Raw genomic sequence first — 22,140 nt, forward strand, 5'->3', positions numbered from 1 at the left:
CAGCAGTGTTTGGCTTTGGTGGGGCAGGTGTTCTCCACAGAATTACTCTCTCTTGATCCACTGCTGGGGCCCCAGAGGTTCCTGTAGCAATTGCCTGAGAGCTGGGCCAGGGTGAGCCAAATCTAGGTCTTGGAGGCTATTGCAGTGCTGCTATATAGTGATTCTTTTGTGACGTCTAACAGGAAAACAGGATTGCTTGCACTCATAACAGAATAACAACTCAGTGCCATCTGTCCATGCCAAATATAAACCTTTATTAGCAACACAAGTGCAAGGGTGATACAAATAGCTGTATGACTGAAATTTCTGTGTGAAACAAACTTTGCCGTACAAGTCAAATGATTTCCAAGGAAAGAACATCAAATTGTTCCACTGTTGGACTGCTGATTGTTGAGAAGAAAAAGGAAGGGGTTAATAGGGAAGAGATGAGTTTCTTAAGAACCAACTTTACAAGAAAATGGGGCAAAACCAATGCAAATGTTGTGCAACTTAGCTGTCTTGTTGCCTGCTGCATGCTGTGCAAGCCCAGGCATGCTGCGTTGTGGAAAGCAGAGGTGAGAAGATAGGGATGCTACAAATCATCCATTCCTAAAACACTTCATCTCTCAAAACCATTTGAGAGAAAAAAGACTGATGTTTGAGGGGTTCCCCTGACAGTTTTTTTACTACTTGTAGCCCGCAGTATCTTGCTGATGCATTTTTCTCTTGTGCTACTGGTCCTCAAATGAAATTGAAACCTCTCTCCAGAAGACTTAATCAGAACTTGTGTACTGTTCCTTGGCCAAAAGAGGACTTCGTTTCATGCTGTGAACTCCAAAGTGACAATGAATAGACTGGCTCCAGTGAGTACTTCTTGAAGTTAATGTTTCAGGCTATTTCCATTTGCAACGATTTCTTTGTGAAGTATATACCTACTGAAGGAGCCAGACAGTTACATTACACTTTTCATTACAACTCATTACCAGTTTGTCCTTGACAGCCAGCACAGGCTAGGGAGCTGGAATTAGAAATTGTTCCTTCCCATGCAGTGGAAAATGTGATTTACTCCATCCTACTCAGTAGCAGATTGGCACACCCGCTGGTGCCAGGAAGCTTTTCAATAGGACAGGATTTGCAATACACATTTGTATGTCCTACTGCCAGTACACAGCAACACTTGGGAGTATTTGCAGATAAAAGATTCATGGCTTTGGGTATGACACTCAGGCACAGGGTGTGACACACTCAAGATATGACATGGTCACAGGCACAGGGTGTGATTCTGGGGGTGCCCTACACAGGGCAGAGACAGGAGTTGGACTTGGTGATCCTGATGGGTTCCTTCCAACTCAACATATTCTTTGGTTCTGTGATTCTGTGACTCAATTTATTAGGAATAAAGGGAGGTTGGCTTTATTTTCCTGAGGCATAATAAATCCAGTGGCTGTCCTTGCTAATTTTTATGATCTTTTTTGCTGAATGTAGTTATTTCTATAACTCTTCAGGTATATTTGTCAGTGGAGTCTCTTGAAAGGAGGCTTGACTGCAAACATAAGTAGATGGCTCTGGTCTTCAGTTCTACAACTCACCTGCTAATAGTGAAAGAAAGAACAGACATCTGGGAATATGAGTGTCTGGAGTTCCCATTTGCTCAAAACTAAAAATGAGATGAAGCTACTGTGAATTGTCCTTATTGTGGCTTCAGCAGAGTACACATTCTTGGGATAGGTTTACCTCTTGCAGATAGGTCTTGGAAGGGGTGTCACAAGTCCATCTCCCCATCCTGAGGCAAGTTCAGCCCTAGCTACCTCATACCTGCTATGTATCAGTTGCTTCTCTGTTTTGAAGAGTTGCTGTGATAGACATTTCCCTGCTGACTGCTTCACATCTGTTGTGTCCATCCCATTGGAAGTAGGATCTGCCTGTCAAGGTGGTTCACAGAGATTATCCTTTTAAAATAATAACATTCTGCTTTTGGAGCGATGGACCTCATCATCCTTGTTCCTCAAGGGTTTGTATTCAGACCAGCGCTGTTTAATATCTTTGTCAGTGATATGGACAGTAGAATTGAGTGCACCCTCAGCAAGTTTTCTGTTGACACCAAACTGTGTGGTGAAGTCATCACACTGGAGGGAAGGGATGGAATCCAGAGGGACCTTGACAGGCTTGAGAAGTGGGCTCATGCAGACTGCATGAAGTTCAATAAGGCCAAGCGCAAAGTTCTGCACCTGGGTCGAGGCAACCCCATGCATGAATACAGGTTGGGAGGAGAAAGGACTGAGGGCAGCCCTGAGAAGAAGAATTTGGGGGGATGGAAGTTGAAGGGGGGTAGATCAGAAGCTTAACATGAGCTGATAATATGTGCTTGTATCCCAGAAAGCAACCGGGTCCTGGGCTGCATCAAAAGAAGCACAGATAGCCAAATGAGAGAGGTGATTATCCCCCTCTGCTCTGCTCTTGTGAGACCCCACCTGGAGTGCTGTGTCCAGTTCTGGAGTCCCCAACACAAGAAGGACACAGAGCTCCTGGAACGTGTCCAGAGGAGAGACACTAAAATGATCAGAGGGCTGGGGCACCTCCCCTGTGAATCCAGGCTGAGGAAGTTGGGGTTGTTCAGCCTGGAGAAGAGGCTCAAGGTGACCTTATAGCAGCTTTCCAATATCTGAAGGTGACTGGGGTGTCACCCATTTGCATGGGTGTCTAGCAAAAGGACAAAGGACAATGCTTTAAAACTTGAAGAGGGGATATTTAGATCAGGTATTAGGAGGAAATTCTTTACTATGAGGGTGACAAGACACTGGCAGAGGTTGCCCAGGGAAGTTGTCGTTGCCCCCTCCCTGGAAGTGTTCCAGGCCAGGTTGGATGGGGCTTGGAGGAGCCTGGTCTGGTGGGAGGTGTCCCCATGGCAAGGAGGTTAGAACTAAATGATCTTTAAGGTCCTTTCCAACCCAAACCATTCTATGAGGGAGACAGTGTTGGATACATACAGGAACAGGATGTGTCTAAGTCCTGCTCTGAGGTGGCAGTTTGTATTAAATTTCTACTTGCCATATCAGCATTTTTTGATCTTCAGTGGAAAAAACCTATAGATAGCTCCTTCTTTCCCTTTATCTCCCAAAAGCAGTAGAGATTACTAGAGTAGGGGGTAGGAAAGTGTATCTGTATAATAGGCTTTTCCATAGGAAACTACAATTGAGACAGTCTTCAGCCTTTCTGACTCACTTTAAAATTACTTACTGGGCTCCCTAACAAAGGAAGACTTTTATATTTTGCCATGTTTGTAGATGGGCTTCAGTTCTGTGAGGTATTTTAAATTCACATCTTCTAAAGCCCAGATTTCTCTCTTTCACAATGGAAGCTGGGGCTCCCGTGTAATGACCTAAAAATGTTGTTCTTTGGAGAAAACACCAACTGGGGCAAGAATTCAGAATAGATGTGTTAAGGTCAGGAACCGTGTGTCATTTAATGCCAAAGAACTTTGGGAGATCGAAACCCATCAGGAGTTCTGTTTAATGAGGAAGAGATCAGGTAATGACACTGTAGTATTGGGCTGCACTTCAGGGAATAAGTGAGGTATCAGCTATAGTTTTAGTACCCACAGTTCTCATCTAGTAATTTTTTTTTAAATTTTTTTTTCCTGTTGGCTCTGTGTACAACTAAGATGGGGAGGTTCCAGGATAACTTGGCAGCAGATTCCTCAATGTCTGGGTGAAAGAGACATTTACTGTATGGACCTGTGTGTTCAGCTGACATGGACAGGAGGATGCTTTCTGCTTTGTAGCTGATACCACATCTGAAAAGAAAAGCTCTGACACACTAATTTAGCAGTTGTTTGGAACATCCTCTCTGTGACTGACAGGTGGCATAGTTTATGTATGCAACTGCTAACAACAAAGAGGGAAGGCTGGCAAAGTGGTGGCACAGTGTGAGAGAGTATTAGCAATGTTAAAATGATTTTCTAAGAAGGAAACAATTCCTTTTGCAAGTAGCAAATATGTCACTGGTGTGGGAGAATGAATTATTTGCCTGGGGAGAAGGTCTTTTGAGAAGTAGCTGAGGAAACGGGAGACTTTACCATTCTCTACAAGTACCTGAAAGGAGGTCGTAGTGAGGTGGGTGTCATTGTCTTCTACTCAATCACAAGTGATAGAACAAGAGGAGATGGCTTCAAGTTGTGCCAGGAGAGATTTAGGTTGGATCTTAGGAAAAGCTCCTTCAACAAAAGGTTTGTCAGGCACTGGAACAGGCTACCCAAGGAAATGGTTAAGTTGTCATCCCTGGGGCTATTTAAAATATGTGTATAGATGGTGCTTAGGGATATGGCTTAGTAGTGGACTTTTGCAGCGTGCTACGCTAACAGTTGTTCCTGATGTTTTGAAAGGTCTTTTCCAACCAAAATGATTCTGTGAAGCTAAGGAGGATGAAAAGAAGGCTTCATTATGCAGAGGAGAGAGGGACAGGTAGGCCTGGTGATTTTCACCAACTGTGAAATGGCTCTCACACAGAAGTGGCCAGGACTGAATGCTATTGGTGGCCCTCCCCTTCCCTTGGCAGCTCCTTCACAGCCCCATTAACACTGGGGTCTGCACTTGCTCTACCACCTAACCCTCACCTGCCCCCTCACCAGAATTACATTAAGGGTTAGTGGTAATGGATAGGGTCATGGTTAAGGGTTAGGGTTTGGGTTAGGGCTAGAGTAAGCATTAATGGCTAGGGTTAGGGTTTACGTTTTTTCCTTTTTTAAAATAATATATTTTAAAATTAATGGGTAATAAGATGTACTGCACATGGCATCTCTCAGCTTTAGCAGAACATTTTTTGCCATTGTTCTACATACCATTTTTAGAGGGCATCAAGAGTTGGAAACTAGGCAAATTGCTGTGTATAGGAACATGTGTTACATCAAAACTAAGATTTTTTTCAGCAGAGTTTGACCCAGATACCACGTAAATTCCAGCTGACACACAAGATGCTTCAGTGCAAGCCTGAACTTTAGAGACCTCTGCATTTATTCGGACGTGTCAGTCAGACATGTGATACAAAACCAGGAACTGGTACTTCGGAAGAGAGGCTCATGGAGCCACCATGGGTCCTGTCATAAATGAGAGAACTATTGGTGTCATTCAGGAGATTCATAGAAAGCAGTTTGTGCAGCCAGAAATAAACAGATATAATACTTTGCTGTGCTTAGCATATGTTAAACTACAGCATACAGTATCCAAGTTAAGAAAGAGCTAACAGGAAAAAAAGCAAATTCTTTGAGAAGCACTATAGAAACAATCAGTTGTTTGATAAAAAAGTATGAGAGCCAGCAGTGTTTAATCCAGGAAGACAGGCAAAATGGGAATGTCATGACATTCTAAGGGTGGATAAAGGGACATTGTGTAAAATTTAGATAGTGAATCAGTAGTCACAAGACAAATCCTGGTCTGGTGCATCTTTCCTAGAGCTAGTAAAAAATGAACTATGTATTTATCATTTATGCTCTACGATGCAAAATAAAACACAATAACTCAGTGACTTAATATTCACCCTGGTTATCTCAGATGAGTTCACAGTTCTCTGATCTGAACTGATACTGCAAAGAAGCCTGGTTCTTGTTTCATGCAGGAGTAACAAAGTTGATGGTCTGTGAGATGCCAAAATTTGAGGATGATGATGAGTCTGTATCCAATCATTAGTTTTCAAGTTGAAAGAAAGGAGCTGACACAGCAGAAGACTGGGTGCTCTAGTTCATCACAGCATTTAGACAGAGTGACAGGATCTCCAGTGATGCAGCAGAGGTAATAGGAATGTAGCAGCAGCTGAAGTGCAGAGAGGAGAGGCCTGGTCAGAAGAACAGGACATGCAAGTCTGATTATTATATATAACACCAAGAGATGGTAAGCACAGCCATTCATATAATATATCTTAGTGGCCAAGGATGCAGTGGCAAAGCTCGAACTCCTGTGGGTCTCCATTGTACTCTGGGCTTGTATGCTCAGTTTTTCTTCGAAGGTTTCTTAGAGTTGAGAACTCCCAAATTTCTTGCTGTGAGGTTTTTCCAAGAGACTACTTCTGATTTGAGTCAGCAAAAAGTAACAAAATCCAGCTTCCCAGAGTACAGGTAAGCAGGCTGCTCACAGAGCCCTTCCCAGAAAAAAAGGGGAGTGGGGTCAACTCACATCAAAGCAAAGCAAGGGAAACATTCATGCCAGTCTTCAGAGACTTTTGGAGAAAGTGATTTCCGCAGAAGAACTGGAGATTGTCATGGAGACTTTCTTGTCTCATGAACAGAGTATTGTAAAAATAAGCAATTAAAAGAGTAGGGTGAGTTTAATACAGAAGCAGAATTTGTAGTGACTAATGATAGGTAGAAAAATAAGAACAAAATGCCCACTCAAAACACAGGGAAAAGCAAGAGCACCCACTGAAAGAAGAGGTGTCTCTCAAGATGAGGCACTCCAAGCAACAACATCTTCCAGTGCCCTTTTGCCTTTATCTCACTCAGTGAATGCCTCAGTGTAGAACTCAGCAAGGTTAGGGGCGCGTGAGCCTTACCCTCATCTCTCTCTAATGGCAGCAAGTCTCCTCATCCTTATACATGGGGAATACAGGCAGTCACTCTCCAGGCTCTTCAGAGGCATGTAGAAAAGGCAGCTCTTGACTCAGTGCTTTAAATCTCAGGACTCCTTCCTCCAAGTCAATGCAACACTACAGAAGAGGAGACCCAGTTACTTGCTGCACATTTCAGATAGGAAATCTCATTATGTCTGTGACGGGAGAAAATCTGTATAACCATCAAACAGTGCCACTCTGGGTTTGTAGAGACCTTACAATTCCCCTCCCTGTCTTCCATGCTGCCTCCTTCTTCCTATACCCTGCAATGAATTCTTCTCCAAATCCTTCAGAGGACCATTCCCTTCCCTTTTTCCTGTGTTCCTCTGTGAGATGATGTCCTCACATCACTCAGCAATTCAGCCCAGTGCTTTTCCTGCTTGATGAGACTGAGATATGGCTCCAAGCAATTGACAAGCAGGACCAAGCTTGCTGTAGCCGTATTCTGAGCCACGCAGGAGCCAGACTCAGCAGACTACTAACCTGGAGCTGAAAAGAGGATTCTTTTCAGCCATGTCCAGCTGGCGTTGGACACTGAATGTAATTCAGCTTCATTTGCCTCAAAGCAAGGGCAGAGGTTGTTTACATCTGCCTTCAAAAGGCAAGACAGATATAACTCATGATACAGTGTGCCTTGCCTTTTCTCCTCTTCAGTTTCCTCTTCCTGTTTGCAACTTATTTGTTCAGGATACAAAGAATGGGAGATAAGATACTATCCTATGGGGTGACAGCTTTCTTAAAATCTTAAGGGCTGGAAAGGAATAGGTAACTCAGCATACTACAATCAGCCAGGCAGCTGTGCAACAACGATTTTAAGTGTCACACTGGAAGACCTAGACAGAAGTACTTCTGATGCTTACAGCAACCATATCTCAGAGAACTTGTTGAGAGAAGCCCTGCATTAAGAAGGTGTTCCTTACCTTAAGAGACAATAGAGTCTGGAGACCAATGGAAAACTCCAGCATTTCATCATCTGAGAAAAGAGAAGAGACTGATCAGGCTCATTACTATATATACTGCCCCTCTAAAGAAAGTGTCACTCTTGTAAGAAGATGTGGAGTGTGAGAGGCTCCTAAATTATATGGTTATAGCCTAGTCAGTATAAAGTAAATAAATAACCAGGAAAGTGATGAATTTAACACACACACACTAACAAAGCAGGTGGTGACAGGGAAAACAGCCTTGTCAGCAGTGTTGATAATACCAACCAACAACACTTCTGCCACTGACTAATAAGCCATTAAAGGAGCTACTTAGGCACAGTCCTGAAGAGGGTCAAAATGAACTTTGTAGCTGATCAGAGGAGAGACCCATGATTATAATGAGTATTATGAGATGTTTGAGAGGGGTTGTGGAATTGTTTGAAACTTACTATGAGATCACAAGGGCTTGAGGGATCATGTAAAACCTACTATGGGCTGGGAAGGGGAGGAACCAAATGGAGGACAAGTCAAACAGCAAGGTGAATAAGGGAAGAATAAACATGGAAAAATTGAGAGGAGAGGGAATAAGGGGGCCAGTCACATGCAAATAGGCTGCTGATCAGTTCAGTTGTCTGACCAAATCCTGCACCTGATGGCCACTATCTATCCAATCTTATTAAATAATTTTATTACATAATTTTTTGTGTAACCTCTCTATCCTAAGGTGACCACTGCAAGTCTTAATTGTCAGCAAGTGTAGAAAATGGCAGAGGTTAAAGGGCAGACAAATTTAGAGATCAGCAACCTGAGGGACTGGCATGCAAGAGAGATGCCACTAACTAAAGCAACCACAGGCCATAGAGCTCAGAAGTCAGTAATTGGCTCACAAGTGCCAGCAACTGGAGAGACTGCAATATATGCTGCAAAGTCTAAGTTCCATATATTTATTTCCCCAATTATTTTAATCCTAGGTGCTTGTGGTTCTGAATATAAAATTAGCTAGCAAACTTCAGTCTGGTCTGGCCAGTGAGCAGGAGGAAACCTGCATCTAGAAAGACTCAAGATCTGGGTCACTGGCTAGGTAGGGAGCCCAGGGTTCAGACAGTGATATAAGTTAGGTCTAGAAGCTGTGCTATTGTGTGGTGTAATGAGGCAACCAGGTGCCACTAATTGCCAGGGAGTGAGCATGAGCTTGTGTCAAGCCCACCTGTGCTTGATTAGGGCAGGCCCCCACTGCGCATGAGCAGGACCAGGGGGCCAATAAAAGGTGAAGCCTGAGACTCAGGCTCAGCTCACTCCTGAGCTAGCCAGCAGAGAGGTCAGTTGCTCTCAGAGCAACAGCACTGATCCAGGCTAGTCAACCCTGTGGCTATAGTTTGGAGCACTGTTCGTGAGTCTCTACTGGAACACCTGGTTGCACCTTGAAGCACCGTACCCTAAAAGAGGTTTGTCTTGCTACACTATTGTTTGAAGACTAGGTGGATGGATGTGCTTGTAAACCTAGAGAGTAAGAAAATGTGAGCTTTTACTGGTGAACTTCTATCCTGATCAGCAGAGAGGAGGATTAGGACTGGACTGTGTTGTTGATGTCTATGTGACTGCTGGTAAAGGCACTGCTCTATGTCTGGTAAGCTGTGTCTAGCCTTGTCTGGGCTCCCTCTGTATGTGTTTCTCTGGAATATGCAGCCTTCCTGCTGTCCAAACCCTCTACTAAGAACATGCATTAGACTGTCTGAGAGTAACCTCCTGGGTTTAGTTATCCATGTGGACTTCAGTGGCAGGGAAGGAAGAATCCTCAGGTCTTGGAGTCTGTAAGCTTCAATAGCCACCACTAACATCAGCAGCACTTCCCATGTCTCCTGGATAACTGCTTGACCTGTAACCAGTGGATCCATTTTACAATTTATTCATAACCACATAAGGAAAAGCATCATGTGCATGGGGAGATGTAAGGCACAGATGTTGCAGTTTTGTTCCTTCCAGGCAGCCAATTCCACATCCCAGCAAAATGTATAGTTGCTACTGGGCTGATTCACCTGTGCTAGTACTAATACAGACTCCTCATGAAGAGCAAGAGCAAATAGAGGGGAAACCAGGGAGGAAGAGTGAGCTGGAGTGCAGAACAGGCAGAAGCTCTTTCTAGATGACTAAGAAAGTGGGAAGAATGGAGGTGAAAAGAGGGAGCAAGGGAGGCCTTGGAAGACTAATAGTACTCATCAAAGATCAGGAAACAGATAAAGGCATGAGGGCAAAGATGAAAGACTAATAGGACTAACACAGGATTAAAAAAAGACGTAGTTTTTTTTCAGCATATAGAATCACAGAATCGTTATGGTTGGAAAAAAGCTTGAAGACTGATTCCAACCTTCAGTCCTACACCACCTTGACCACAAAATTGACTCCTGAAGTGCCACATCTGCCCTTTTCTTTAATACCTCCACAGATAGCAACTCCACCACCTCCCTGCATAACCTGTTCGTTCACCACTCCTTCAGTGAAGAAATTTTTCTTCTGAAGAAATATCCCCTCTAAACCTCCCTTGATGCAGCTTAAACCCATTACCTCTTTTCCTGTCACTGGTCACTAGGGAGATAAGGCTAACATCTGCCTCACTAACACCTCCTTTCAGGTAGCTGTAGAGAGCAATGAGGTCTTCCCTCAGACTCCTCCAGGCTGAGCAGCCCCAGCACCTTCAGCCTCTCCTTGTATGACCTGTTCTCCAGACTCCTGATCAGCCTCGTTCCCCTTCTCTGCACCCTCTCCAGAACCTCCATCTCCTTCCTATACTCTGGAAGGTGCCCAAAATTGCACACAGTCCTTGAGGTGCAGCCTCACTAAGGCTGAGTACAAGGACAAGGCCACCTCCCTGTCCCTGCTGTCACCCTGTGCCTGATAAGAGGCCAGGATGGTGTTGGGCTCTTTGGCCACCTGGGCACACTGCTGGCTCATGTTCAGGTGGCTGTCGATAGACACCCCCAGGTCCCTCTCTGCTGGGCAGCTCTCCAGCCACTCCTCCCCAGGCCCTGTAGTGCTGCTGGGGGTTGTTGTGGCCAAAGGGCAGCACCCAACATGGAGCTGGGCTGAAACTTGTACTGTTGGCCTTGACCTGTTGCTAGAGCCTGTGCAGATCCCTCTGCAGAGCCTCCCTACCCTCAGGCAGATGGACACCTCCACCCAGCTCAGTGCTGTCTGCAGACTTACCAAGGGTGCCCTCCATCCCCTCATCCAAATCATCAATGAAGATGTTAAAAAGGAGCAGCCCCAGCCCTCAGGATTGTTTGACCTGGCTTGGTGCTACTGCTCCAGATTCAACTAACCTCTCTGACACCTTGCTCAGGAATGAGCTGAACCTGTGTTTGGAAGCCTCACCTTTTATTGCCCCCCTAATCCTGCTCATGCGCAGTTAGGGCCCACCCTAATCAGGCACAGGTGGGCTTAACACAAGCTCATGCCCACTACCTGGTAATTAGTGGCACCTGGTTGCCTCATTGCCTCATTTCACTACATCAGACAGGACCTGCCCTTCATGAAGCCATGTTGACTAGGCATGATCACCTGGTTGTTCTCTATGTACCCCATAATGGCACTCAGGATATGCACAGCTTGATGTAAATGCAGAACCTGCAGCCTTTCTGCTGTTTTCTGGGCATGGTCCAGCATCTGCTGATTGGACCTTGTCTCCTATGGTTCTCTCCTTCAGAGGGTCCTGCCTCAGGACACTGGGGGAGACTCAGTGAAAGAAGAATTGAATCTGGCCAGAGATGTTAAAGACAACAAGAAAAATTTCTACAGGTATGTCAGTGATAAGAAGACGACCAGGGAAAATGTGGGCCCTCTTCAGAAGGAAGCAGTAGAGCTGGTCAAGCAGGACTTGGAAAAGCCTGAGATAACAGTCTGCCTTAATCTTCACCCACCAGCAAGGGCTCTTGTCACACCACCCAAGTCACAGAGGACAAAGGGAGTGACTGAGAAAAGGAAGATCCCCCCCCACTGTAGGAAAAGAGCAGGTTCAAGACCATCTAAAGAACATGAAGGTGCACAAGTCCATGGGACCAGATGGGATTCATCTGCAGCTCTTGGAAGAACTGGTGGATAAAGTTGCAAAGCCACAGTCCATTATCTTTGAGAAGTCGTGGCAGTCTGGTGAAGTTCCCACTGACTGGTGAAGGGGAAACATGACCCTCATTTTCAAAAAGGGAAAAAAGGAAGAACCAGGGAACTACAGACCAATAAGTTTCACCTCTGTGCCCAGCAAGATCCTCCTAATGGCCCTGCTAAGGCACATGGAAAATGAAGAAGTGGTGGCAGTCAGTATGGCTTCACTAAGGGCAAAGCCTGCCTGACAGATCTGATGGCCTTTTCCAATGGAATCACTGCATTGGTGGAAAAAGGGAGAGCAACAGACATGATGTACCTAGACCTGTGTAAAGTGTTCAACACTGTCCTGCATGATATTCTGATATTTAAACTGGAACAATGTGGATTTGATGGATAGACCACTTGGTATATAAGGATCAGGTTTGATGTTCACATTCACAGAGCTGTGTTTGATGGCTCGATGTGAAAATGGTCACCAATCTTGTGTGGCATTCCTCAAGGGTTGGTACTCAGACTGCTGCTGTTTAACATCTTTGTTGGCAACAGGGACACCCTCAGCAAGTTTACTGATGCCACCAAACTGTGTGGTGAGGTTGACACATGGCAGGAAGGGATGGCATCCAAAGGGACCTTGACAGGCTTGAGAGGTGGCTTGTGCAAACTGCAGGAAGTGCAGGTGCAAGGTTCTGCAGCTGGGTGAGGGCAATCCCAAACACAAATAGTGTTGTGTCTGTTTGGAGACTGGTTTGAAAACAGCTCTGAGAAGGACTTGGGGGTGATAATTGATGAGAAGCTTAGCATGAACTGGCAATGTGAGCTTGCAGCCCAGAAAGCCAATCTATGTCCTGGGCTGCATCAAAAGAAGTGTGGGCAGCAGGCCAAGGGAAGGGATTCTCCCCCTCTACTCTGCTCCTGTGAGACCCCACCTAGAGTAGTGTGTCCAGTTCTGGAGCCCCCAATATAAGAAGGACAAGGAACTGCTGGAGTGAGTCCAGGAGAGCCACAAAAATGATCAGAGGGCTAGGGCACCTCTCCTGTGAGGACAGGCTGAGAGAACTGGTGTTTTTCAGCCTTGAGAAGAGGAGGCTCTGGAGAGATCTTATAGTGCCTGAAGGGGGCCTACAGGAAAGCTGGAGAGTGACTTTTCACAAGGGAGTGTAGTGATAGGGTTTAAAGGAGAAGAGAGCAGATTTAAGTTAGATATCACGAAGAAATTCTTCAGTGTGAGGATGGTGAGACACTGGCACAGGTCACCCAGGGAAGTTGGGAATGCCCCCTCCCTGGAAGTGTTCCAAGCTAGGCTGGATGAGGTTTGAGCAACCTGATCTAATGGGAGGTGTCCCTGCCCATACAATGGGGTTGGAACTAGATGATCTTAAAGGTATCTTGCAACCCAAGCCATTCTATAAGTCTATGATTCTCCCCCCTTTCGAAGTCTTGTATCTTCTCTGTACTCTTCGTCTGCTCTTTGCCTTTGGTTACATTAAGAGTATTCACAGTGCATAATGGCCAGCAGTGAAGGTTACCATGTGGTCGACCTCCCACCACATTTCACTTTTCTCAGTGGTCCTTTTAAATGTCCTTGGCAGGGCAAGAGGGACAGAGGAAAACTGGGGGAGAGAAGGGGCTGGCACTCTCACCTACAACCAGTGCTGAACACAGCACTGTCTCCTGGCCAAATTGCAACTCCATCTGTTCTACTCGGCCAACAACGCTGGGGATGGAAAGAGAGAGGTCTCCACAGTCCATGGTAGACATTTCTTCCAGCCTGTGGGACACAAGAGGTGTTATTGCCTCAAGTGGAGGAAGAGAAGGAAAACCAGGGCTTCTTGCTGATGGTTCTTCATCTCATTGGGAACAGGCCCACAAGAGGAGGAATCTTTTCCATACAGCATCTTTGGAGGCAGATTCCACAAGGAAAACCATAGGGCACTGTCCATCTGTGTTCCTCACTGCTGAGGCTGAGCACCTCTGCCCTGCAGTGTGCACAGACAGAATGCCATAGCTCTGCCTCCTGCTCTGAGTGTCTGCACACAACTTTGCCACTGCTTCTGATGCCTTCTCCTGTAGCCCACCCTCTGCATCTTCTAAACCACTGTGTGCACATGCAAAGCTGCTAGTAAATATCCTTTGGGCTGGGAATCAAGAGTGCCTAGGTTCTTGCCATAGGTTTTCTTTTAACCATCCCCTATTTTCCCCTGTGCAAAGACTTACCCCAGCTGATTTAAACAGCTCTTGGAGATGAGGTTTGGTAGACATCCAGTGTTAACAGTCGCTTTCAACACTTGACCTTGGCACTAGGAAAAAAAAAACAACAGATAGTTACTGTGGGTTCAGAATTGACATACCCACTCCTCCAACAGTGTGACAATCCCTTAGGCCTTCCTTAGCAACACAGTCAAAGATGTGGTGTTTTAGACAGTAGTCAGAAGATTCATCCAAGATAAATGGTGGTCTCCTCAGTGCTCTGCAAACCTCCTACAAAGGCTTTTTTTTTTTAATTTGTCTTCTTTATTTTGTACTTGATTACCCAGACACCTATCTGTTTTTAGTGACTTTAACTCAGCAGTATTCCAACCAAGAGAAGCATAACTAGTGGAATTGTTCAGTAAATCCACAGGGACTTTATTAGCAGAGAAATGATTGTTATGGCAAAAGCTTCAAAAGGAATATAAGCATCTGCTAAAGTGTTTGTAGGGATTTTTTGGTCCATTTCTTCTGGTATCACAAGTAACAAGGCTCCAGGGCTAAGCAACTGTTCTCAGCTAAACAGCTTCCAGAGATGTCTGTGGGAGAAGCAGAAGCAGCAGGACAAGCATCCCTTAAAAGACCTTGAATTTAAGGCAGTTTTCAAGAAAACCGACACATCCAAGTGAGTTCTGAAATCAGGAAACAACCTAACCAAGAGATACCTATTTTGTGTGGGACTTAAATGTTCCAACACAGCTCTTTAAGAAAATGTTATATGAACACCAGAACTACAGTATTCACAGATGGTATCATCTAGCAAAGGGAGAGTCTGGATGCCCTGCACCCAAGTCACCTCTGCATTATTTTACTGGAACAATCTCCAGTGCCTTCCCCACTTCATTTCTTCATCCCTCTGCACCTGAAAGAGGAGATGCATCTGTTTTCTGTCCTCTCTGCACAGAGGTCCTTAGTGGCAGGCCAGAGGTGCTGAAGTAACAGCAGGTCTCATATATGGTAGAGATCTGAAAAAATTGGGTCATCAAGGGCATCAGAGAGCTATGTCCAAAAGAAAAAAAAAAAAAGGAGGATCAGGACTTAATAAAAGTATGGCTTGCACCCACCTATAGTACCTAACCATATCCATTCATACTAGTTTTTCAAGGCTCTGTGAAACACCAATGCTAAAAAAAAAAACCAAAACAAAAAACCCAAACACAGTTTCCCTCTTGAGAGGCTCATTTTTCTCCTGCTATCATTTGTATTTTTTCTGTGATTCTTTCTCTTCCATGCACTATGGCATTCAGTGCCATGAGCCACTCAGAAGCAGCAACAGACCTCCCACAGGTCCTCTACTCTTATGCTCATTCCTGATGTGCTTAAATGCTTTGAACACCTTAAGCAGAACAGCATGACCATCAGGGATTCAATGCAGCACCAGCAGGATCAAGAAAAATGCCTCATTTTCCTGAATTTTTAAACTAAATATGTTTATGATTATTACATGGGTTAATCATCACAGAGAGGTACATCATATATTATCAAGATTTAATTTTTAAAAATGTGGTATAGAGAAAGGAGAAAACACCTCCTGTGAGAAATACTGGAGTGCTGCACAGACACAACATCAATAGTAGCTTGCTAAATGCACTCAAGGCAACCTCAGAGATAGCACACTCAACACTTCAAGTTAGAAAGATGATCATTCACCGTGCTTGGCCTCATCCAGGAACAAAGGAGAGCAGTGCTCAAGCAGACTCTGCACAGAAAATATGCTTGTTTTCAACAACTCCTTATTTGGTTATTACATTTTTCTTCTTTAATGTAAAAATACATGTCATATTCATAAAGAATTATATCCAGTTAATTAACAGTCTTGTGTGACTGCAGGTAGTGTGACAACACTGAAGTGAGGCATATAATGCTAATTACTTTAGGAAAGCAAGAGGCAAGACAGATTTCACAAATTTCTGCCTGTCCCCACTGTGCCTTCCCCTTTCCATCAGCTGCTCACAGCCTCAGCCATACTGACATCTATGCTCAGTCCAAGGCTGTTCTTTGGCACATGGTATGGAAATTGCCTGATGCTGGGAGAACACCTAAACAAAGAATACCAAAACCCAAGTGAGAGGTTGGGAGAACAACAAACTTAGCTGACATGATATCGGCTGGAAGATTCATGAAATAGATCCAGACCACAGTGAAACCAGCCCCTAGAAACTCTCTCTGCAGTTCTTTGCAGATTCCTATGGGCATGTTCCTCCAGCTTCATCACAAAAGAGCAGTCCCAGTTCACTACGGAGCAGCTTGAACTTCTGTCCCGTGGAAATACAGGACAGAGCTGGTAGGAGGCCCACCTGAGCTGCTGCCAATTCCCAGTACATGGACCTATTCTCTTGCCCTTCATTCATGTATTCCTCCAAGCTCTTGGCACAAATCTGCTTAAAGCAAATGAAGAGTTTAATAGGAGGGAAACTCCTGAAAAGCACTCTAGAAACTCCTGACTATGGCAATACTTCTGCTTGTTCAAGAAAAAATGTTACTGCCATGGTCCCCAAGGCCAACTGGAGAGAGATCCTGCCTTACCTCATGACAACAGCGTTTCTTCTTCCAGTTTAAGATTAAGAGTGGCAAACAGTGACTGGCTCTTAGGGAGGGAAGAAGAAGAGAGAAATGCCTATGCAGAAGGTACTGAGTTCAGTGAGAGTTAAGTGCAGCATTAAACTTATTTCTTGACTATGATTTTCATTAGCTTTCCCCCAGGAAGGAAAATGAAATGTGTGCGACAGCTGGGGTACAGTTCATTAGACACACAAAAGAGGAATGAATAGTGGACTCTGATGCTGAGTTAGGTCTGAGGGTGCACCCTATCCCCTCATCCAAATCATCAATAAAACTATTAAACAGAACCAGCCCCAGCACTGAGCCCTGGGGAACACCACTCATGACCGGTTGCCAGCTGGATTTAATTCCACTGACTACAACTCTTTGGACCTGGCCATCTAACCAGTTTTTAATCCATTGAAAGGAGTGCATATCCAAGCCACAAGCAGTTGTTTCTCCAGGAGAATGGTGTGGGAGGCTGTGTCAAAGCCCTTGCTAAACACAACATCCACAACCCTTCCCTCGTCCAGTAATGCTTATTGGTCTCCCTGTCACAGATGGAGATCAAGTTAGTCAAACAGGACCTGCCCTTCATGAACCCATGCTGACTGGGCATAATCATTTGGTTGCCCTGCATGTACTACACAATGGTACTCAAGATGATCTGCTCCATCATCTTCCCTGGTACCAAAGTCAATTTGACAGGCCTGTAATTTACTGGATCATCCTTCTGTCCCTTCTTGTATATGTTATGTTCCAACTGAGTTGGAACAAGCTGAGTTCCAACCTGCTGATGCCTCTGCATTCAGACAGGACTGCTGATAGATGATGATGGTGAGCACCCCCACCAACTCTTCCAGTGTTCTTGGGTGCATGTCATATGGTCCTATGGATTTGTGCACATCTATATGGTGCAGCAGGTCACTGACTATCTCCTGTACTGTGGGGAGGGTCATTCTGCTCCTGGTCCCTGTCTCCTAGCTTAGGGACTCGGATTCCCTCTGTGGAACTGGTCCTATTATTAAAGACTGAGGCAAAGAGTTCATTAAGCACCTCAGCTTTTTCCTCATCCTTCATCACTATGAACTGAAATAAGCACAGCTTTAAAATTGATTTTGTGAGACTTGGTGAGTCTCATATCTGCATATTACTGAACAGCTCTAACCATGAAGCCCTTTTTCATGGGGTTTTGGATTTGCTTTCTTACCTACAAGGACCCAGGAAGAGTGTGTTTTGACATGTAGGAGGCTATAAGAAGAAAAGAGAGTTAAAAATACTGCTTCCATAAAGAAATGCAGCAGCACTAATTCAGAGCACAGTTAGGATGTCCTTTGACAGCTAAGAGAATCACACCAGTCTGGATCCACTAAGGGTAAATAAATTAGGAGCAACATGACTTAAAGTTATAAGGAGACATTCCTTGCTTCTTTATGCAGTTATGAAATACCTTGTGCCACATGAAAGCTGGCCTCCAAAGGAAGAAGATATGATTAAGGTAATTTATCTTCAAATACGGAAAACTAGAATGCATGTGGCAGAAAGGCCTTCCTCTGGCTGTTGGAAGAACTGAGTCCAAACTCTGGGGGTGCACGTGTAGGAAATCTGCTCTCTTTGGCTGCAGCTGGCTTTGCAATTTAATAATTTATCATGGTTCTGGAACTCATTGAGGATTTGCCATCACTGTGAAATCAGCAGCACTGTGTTGTCGCCTTACCTGGCACTGTATTAGCAGGGGTGAAGTTTCTTTTCTCCTGTTCTCTCCCTTTGCAATCTTTTCATCCTGGTCTTTTGCCAGTGGAGATGGAACCCATGCAGACTGAACCCTGGTCTCACACCGCAGCTTGTTCAGATTGCCTTCCAAGAGGCGCCGCTGGACCACACTATGTGGCTGCTGTCTCCATCACAAAGAAAGAGAAATCCCAGCTAAGTATGGAGCTAAAAACAAGGACATTTGCTAGCCCAGGAAAGCAGATTGCAAATGCTTGACACAACTGCTTGTCCTGATGAACGTGAAGCTTATCCCAAAAAAACTTTCTTTAAATCCCAAGATTTTTTTCTGTAGGCACTAAGGTGATGTTAAAGTGTCTGTGACAGTCTGTATGTGACAGTCAGGTCTCTGAGATGTAATTGTTGGAGGAGGAGAACGTGCCTGATGCATGCTCTTGTCACACATTTCTATCTATTCCTTCATCTAAACGTGCACTTTGCAGTCTCATACCTGCAATACACTACCTGGCAGGTTTGTGCTGACATCCATCCAGGCACACTCACACCTTCTCATGTTGAAGGGGACAGAGAATGCAGCATGTGTGTGATGTACATGTGAGTAAAAAGGCAACACTCTAGAAGTTTTAGGTGTACAAGCCATTATTTGTAGTGAAGTGGAAAGCTTCCTCTACATAGGAAACTAAAACTACTTTCTAATGTTCTTTTAATGGAGTTTATCTCTGCTCCCCTCCACCAGAAGTGATACTACTTTGAGTTCTTTCCTAATTGGGGGAGCACCTATGAAACCCTGTGTTGCTCATTACTAGAAGGGAGTGCCATCAGTCAGATAACAGCTGAAGGAACTTTATTCCTATCTCATGTGTCTTACTTTTATCTCATGTATCTCATATTCCTATCTCATTCCTACATCCTTTCTTCTTTACAAGAGAAGGGCAGGGGAACCAAGAGGAAGGAAAAATTGTGAAAGAATTCTAGTCCCAACATTGCATACACAGAGAAATCTGTTGCTTTGGAGAGAAAATTCATTTTGTCATCAGCTTGATGCTCTAGTTTTTGCCCAATGGTGTTCCAGTGCCTCCAGTCCCTGCACAATCAACAATGGTCAGCATAAGTGAAATATGCTTGTTGAAGGTAGTTCTGTTCTTTCTCCATGTACATGGTCTCCTGGCCCTCATCCAGGAGAGCAGCTACTCAGAAGTCACAGTAGCATTCTCAGTAACAATGCCTGCATTAAGAAAGGAAATGAATCTACATGGGCTAATGTGCTGCAGCAGAAGCCATTGCTTTTATCTTTCTCAAAAAGAATTTAAAAAATCCACTTCCAGATGGTGCAGCAGTTTGATGGAGGATCCTATCAATATTCAGACCAAACATCTAAATTAGACCAGATCTACCAATGAACTGGTCTGTATAATCCCTACAGGCTGCAGGTGCTTCAGACTAGTTTTATGCTTGCTCAGGGGGCTGAGAACTGAAACATGAAGCACTCTGACTTGTCAGTTTTGCCCAGTGGCTAGAAAAGGAGAGGTATCATGCCTGTAATTATAAAGCTGGCAATGTGAGGTCTCCACTGAAACGTGTAATTACTCATTGTTGGAGATGCTGTGGGCCCAGCTAATCCCAGATGCTGCGGGATGCATCGTGTAACCTGAATGCACACCCAGAATATGCAGAAAAGAGTGGCAGAAAGTAGCAGCCTGACTTTAACTGTATAAGAAAACATCTGTATTTTTAAAATTACATAGGGTCTTGTTCTAGTTTTAGGACATGTGGGGCTGCCACAGCTGGAGTCTCTGGCACTATCTGTGGAGATGTGTTTTGGGGAATTAATTAAACTCTCCTTCCAATGTAAGTGGAATAGGACTCTGGGGTGTTTTGCACTCCCTCTGAGTTCCACTGCTCCAGCACTTCCTGCTGCTGATTTGTTGTCAGACCTGCATTCCTGTCCTCCAGGAGGAAGACAGATGGAAACATAGATGGAATTTTGCCTGGAGATGGAGGATTGCCTGAAAGCAATTTGCAACCCTCAAAACCATGGACTCTAATTTGCAACCCCCAAAACATCACATCGATATCACAGTGGCCCATCAAGTTGCAGGGGCTCCTGAATTGCTCTTAGAAATCTAAAGCCTGGCTCTTCTCTTGCTTCAGAGTAAACCAGAACCAGAGGTACCAAAGGTACTACCATTGACCCCCGATATGGCACTATGTGTGTGAAATTTGCACAAGTGCCACACTGTTTTGTGTCTTCTAACACTAGTGCAAAGTTTCCATAGCAAAAAATATGTTCGCATTCACTTTTTTCACTGCTCCCTAGCTCCATGGTAAAAATGTTTCAGCCACTCTGTTATGGACCAAACATGAACTCTGCATTGGTTCTGGGTCACCAAATGCCATCTGCATGCAAGGAATTCTCCTGCCTAGAATGGTTAATTTCACCAGGAGAGCTGCTCATGGCAAGGGATTCAGGCAAAGCCTGTCTTTCTATAGCAAGCATTTCGGGCTTCAGAGTGCCAGCCTTTGGTGGCCAAGACTGCCACCTGTACTGTGCAGGACTCTCACAGCAACATCTGGCAGGCACCACAGTTGTATTTTTGCGGGCACAGTGCGACAGGAGTAAATTCCAAAATAAAGCAGGTAGACACGTTTTTCTGACTTTGTAGCTGGCTTCAGCAAACATGAACTAAAAGACAAAAAAAGTGGCTCCTCTCCTTTCCCTGCCAAAAGCTATTCAAGGAAATGCCCAGGGGTATATCTGATTTTCCCCTCCCGAGATGTTTCATCTGCAATGCTGCAGGCTCTCTTTTGGGAAAATTATTCAGACCTCTGATGCTGGACAGCAAAACTGCTAGAGCATGGGGGAGGTGTGTGCTACTAAGCCAGGAAGAGATCCTGTGGGAAACTGCTCCCTGCCTTGGGGAAGTCCCTCCAGACCACAGTCTGCTCAGTCTTCTGGAGCAGATCCCCTCCCCGATGCCTCCAGATCCATGTTTCCTCAAGGATACAGCCACAGGCCTCACTCCCATGCCACCTCCCCGTGGGTGCTGTCCACTGCAGCCACCTGCACACCTAGACAGCAGTCCAGACCTCTGCTTGCCCCTCTGCAAATCCAAAGAGTAGGGGAAAGAGAATGATGCAAAAACCTGACAAGGTCAAACATAAGCCTCTTGGAGTTTCATGAACTCTGCTTTCCTCCCTGCTGAGTCCAGGAAGGAGTCTGCTTTTGAGCTGGATAACACAGGAATACACAAGGACTTTCAGAGGTGTTCCATATAGAAACATACATGTCAGATGAATATATTTATGTATAAGGTGAGTGGAAAATTGGATCCTGGGGAGTCCTTTCAATCCATGTTTGCCTGCCTATGCAAGAAGTTTGGTTCCTACAGGGACATATGGGAAGATAGATTCCAAGAACAGTCAATTAATTCTTTCCCCTCAACCTGACCTGCTCCTAGACAATGCTCAAAGGAAGTTTCATCTTTGCTGAACCCATGACCCTTTTACAAAGCCTGGCAGAAGTCCCCAGCTGGGATGAAGGGTATTAGGAGGACCCCCTCCCAAATGGGGTCCCACTGGACTCACCAGATCCTTGGAGGTGCCAAGCCTTGTCAAGCCATCCAAAGGGAGAAGGTCAGCAGAGTCCTTGTGCACAAACTGGGTGGCCTGTTTAAGGCGTCTCTTCTGTTGCAGAATAGCTTTGTTCCTCAGCTCCACCTCACACTCCTGTGGCTCTGGGTCAGGAGTACCCTCACTCTGTTTTTCCTCTGGGTCTCCTTGTCCCAGTGGCAGGGGGCAGCTCTTCCTTGTGCTCATGGTGGAGATTCAGACAGAATAGGTCCTTCTTGGTATGCTGGGGTGCTCCCTGCACTCGTGTCCCGGCGTTTGCCCTCCTGAGGCTGACTCAGTCTCTGAGCTCCTTCACCTTTCCTTCCTCACAGCTCTCCTCTCCCTTTCTCTGCCTTTCTTCCTGGTCTTTTAATTATAACTTTGAACTGTCTGCCTTTTTCTACCTCTGTCCTCT

General features: G+C 45.0%; 1 protein-coding gene across 1 annotated transcript; it reads right to left on the reverse strand.

Annotated features, from left to right (window-relative positions):
• Positions 1-6,579: 6,579 nt before the first annotated feature.
• NRIP2 (nuclear receptor interacting protein 2) lies at positions 6,580-21,932 on the reverse strand. The gene is made up of 6 exons (XM_008503223.1): positions 21,702-21,932; positions 18,103-18,279; positions 13,812-13,894; positions 13,238-13,365; positions 7,497-7,549; positions 6,580-6,672 (listed from the first exon to the last, which is right to left on the reverse strand). Exons 1-6 carry the CDS (start codon positions 21,930-21,932, stop codon positions 6,580-6,582), a joined length of 765 nt encoding a protein of 254 aa, XP_008501445.1.
• Positions 21,933-22,140: the final 208 nt, after the last annotated feature.

Source organism: Calypte anna, chromosome 1 (assembly GCF_003957555.1).
Source record: "Calypte anna isolate BGI_N300 chromosome 1, bCalAnn1_v1.p, whole genome shotgun sequence".
NCBI lineage: Eukaryota > Metazoa > Chordata > Aves > Apodiformes > Trochilidae > Calypte > Calypte anna.

Bases quoted from the DNA above. Each gene is read 5' to 3' on its own strand.
- NRIP2 (XM_008503223.1), bottom strand. From the start codon at position 21,932: ATGAGCACAAGGAAGAGCTGCCCCCTGCCACTGGGACAAGGAGACCCA. The intron at 18,280-21,701 runs GTGAGTCCAGTG...TGATGGAGACAG, and splicing joins TTGGCACCTCCAAGGATCTG to CAGCCACATAGTGTGGTCCA. The intron at 13,895-18,102 runs GTAAGGCGACAA...TTTTTTTCCTAG, and splicing joins CCCTGCTAATACAGTGCCAG to TGCCAAGGTCAAGTGTTGAA.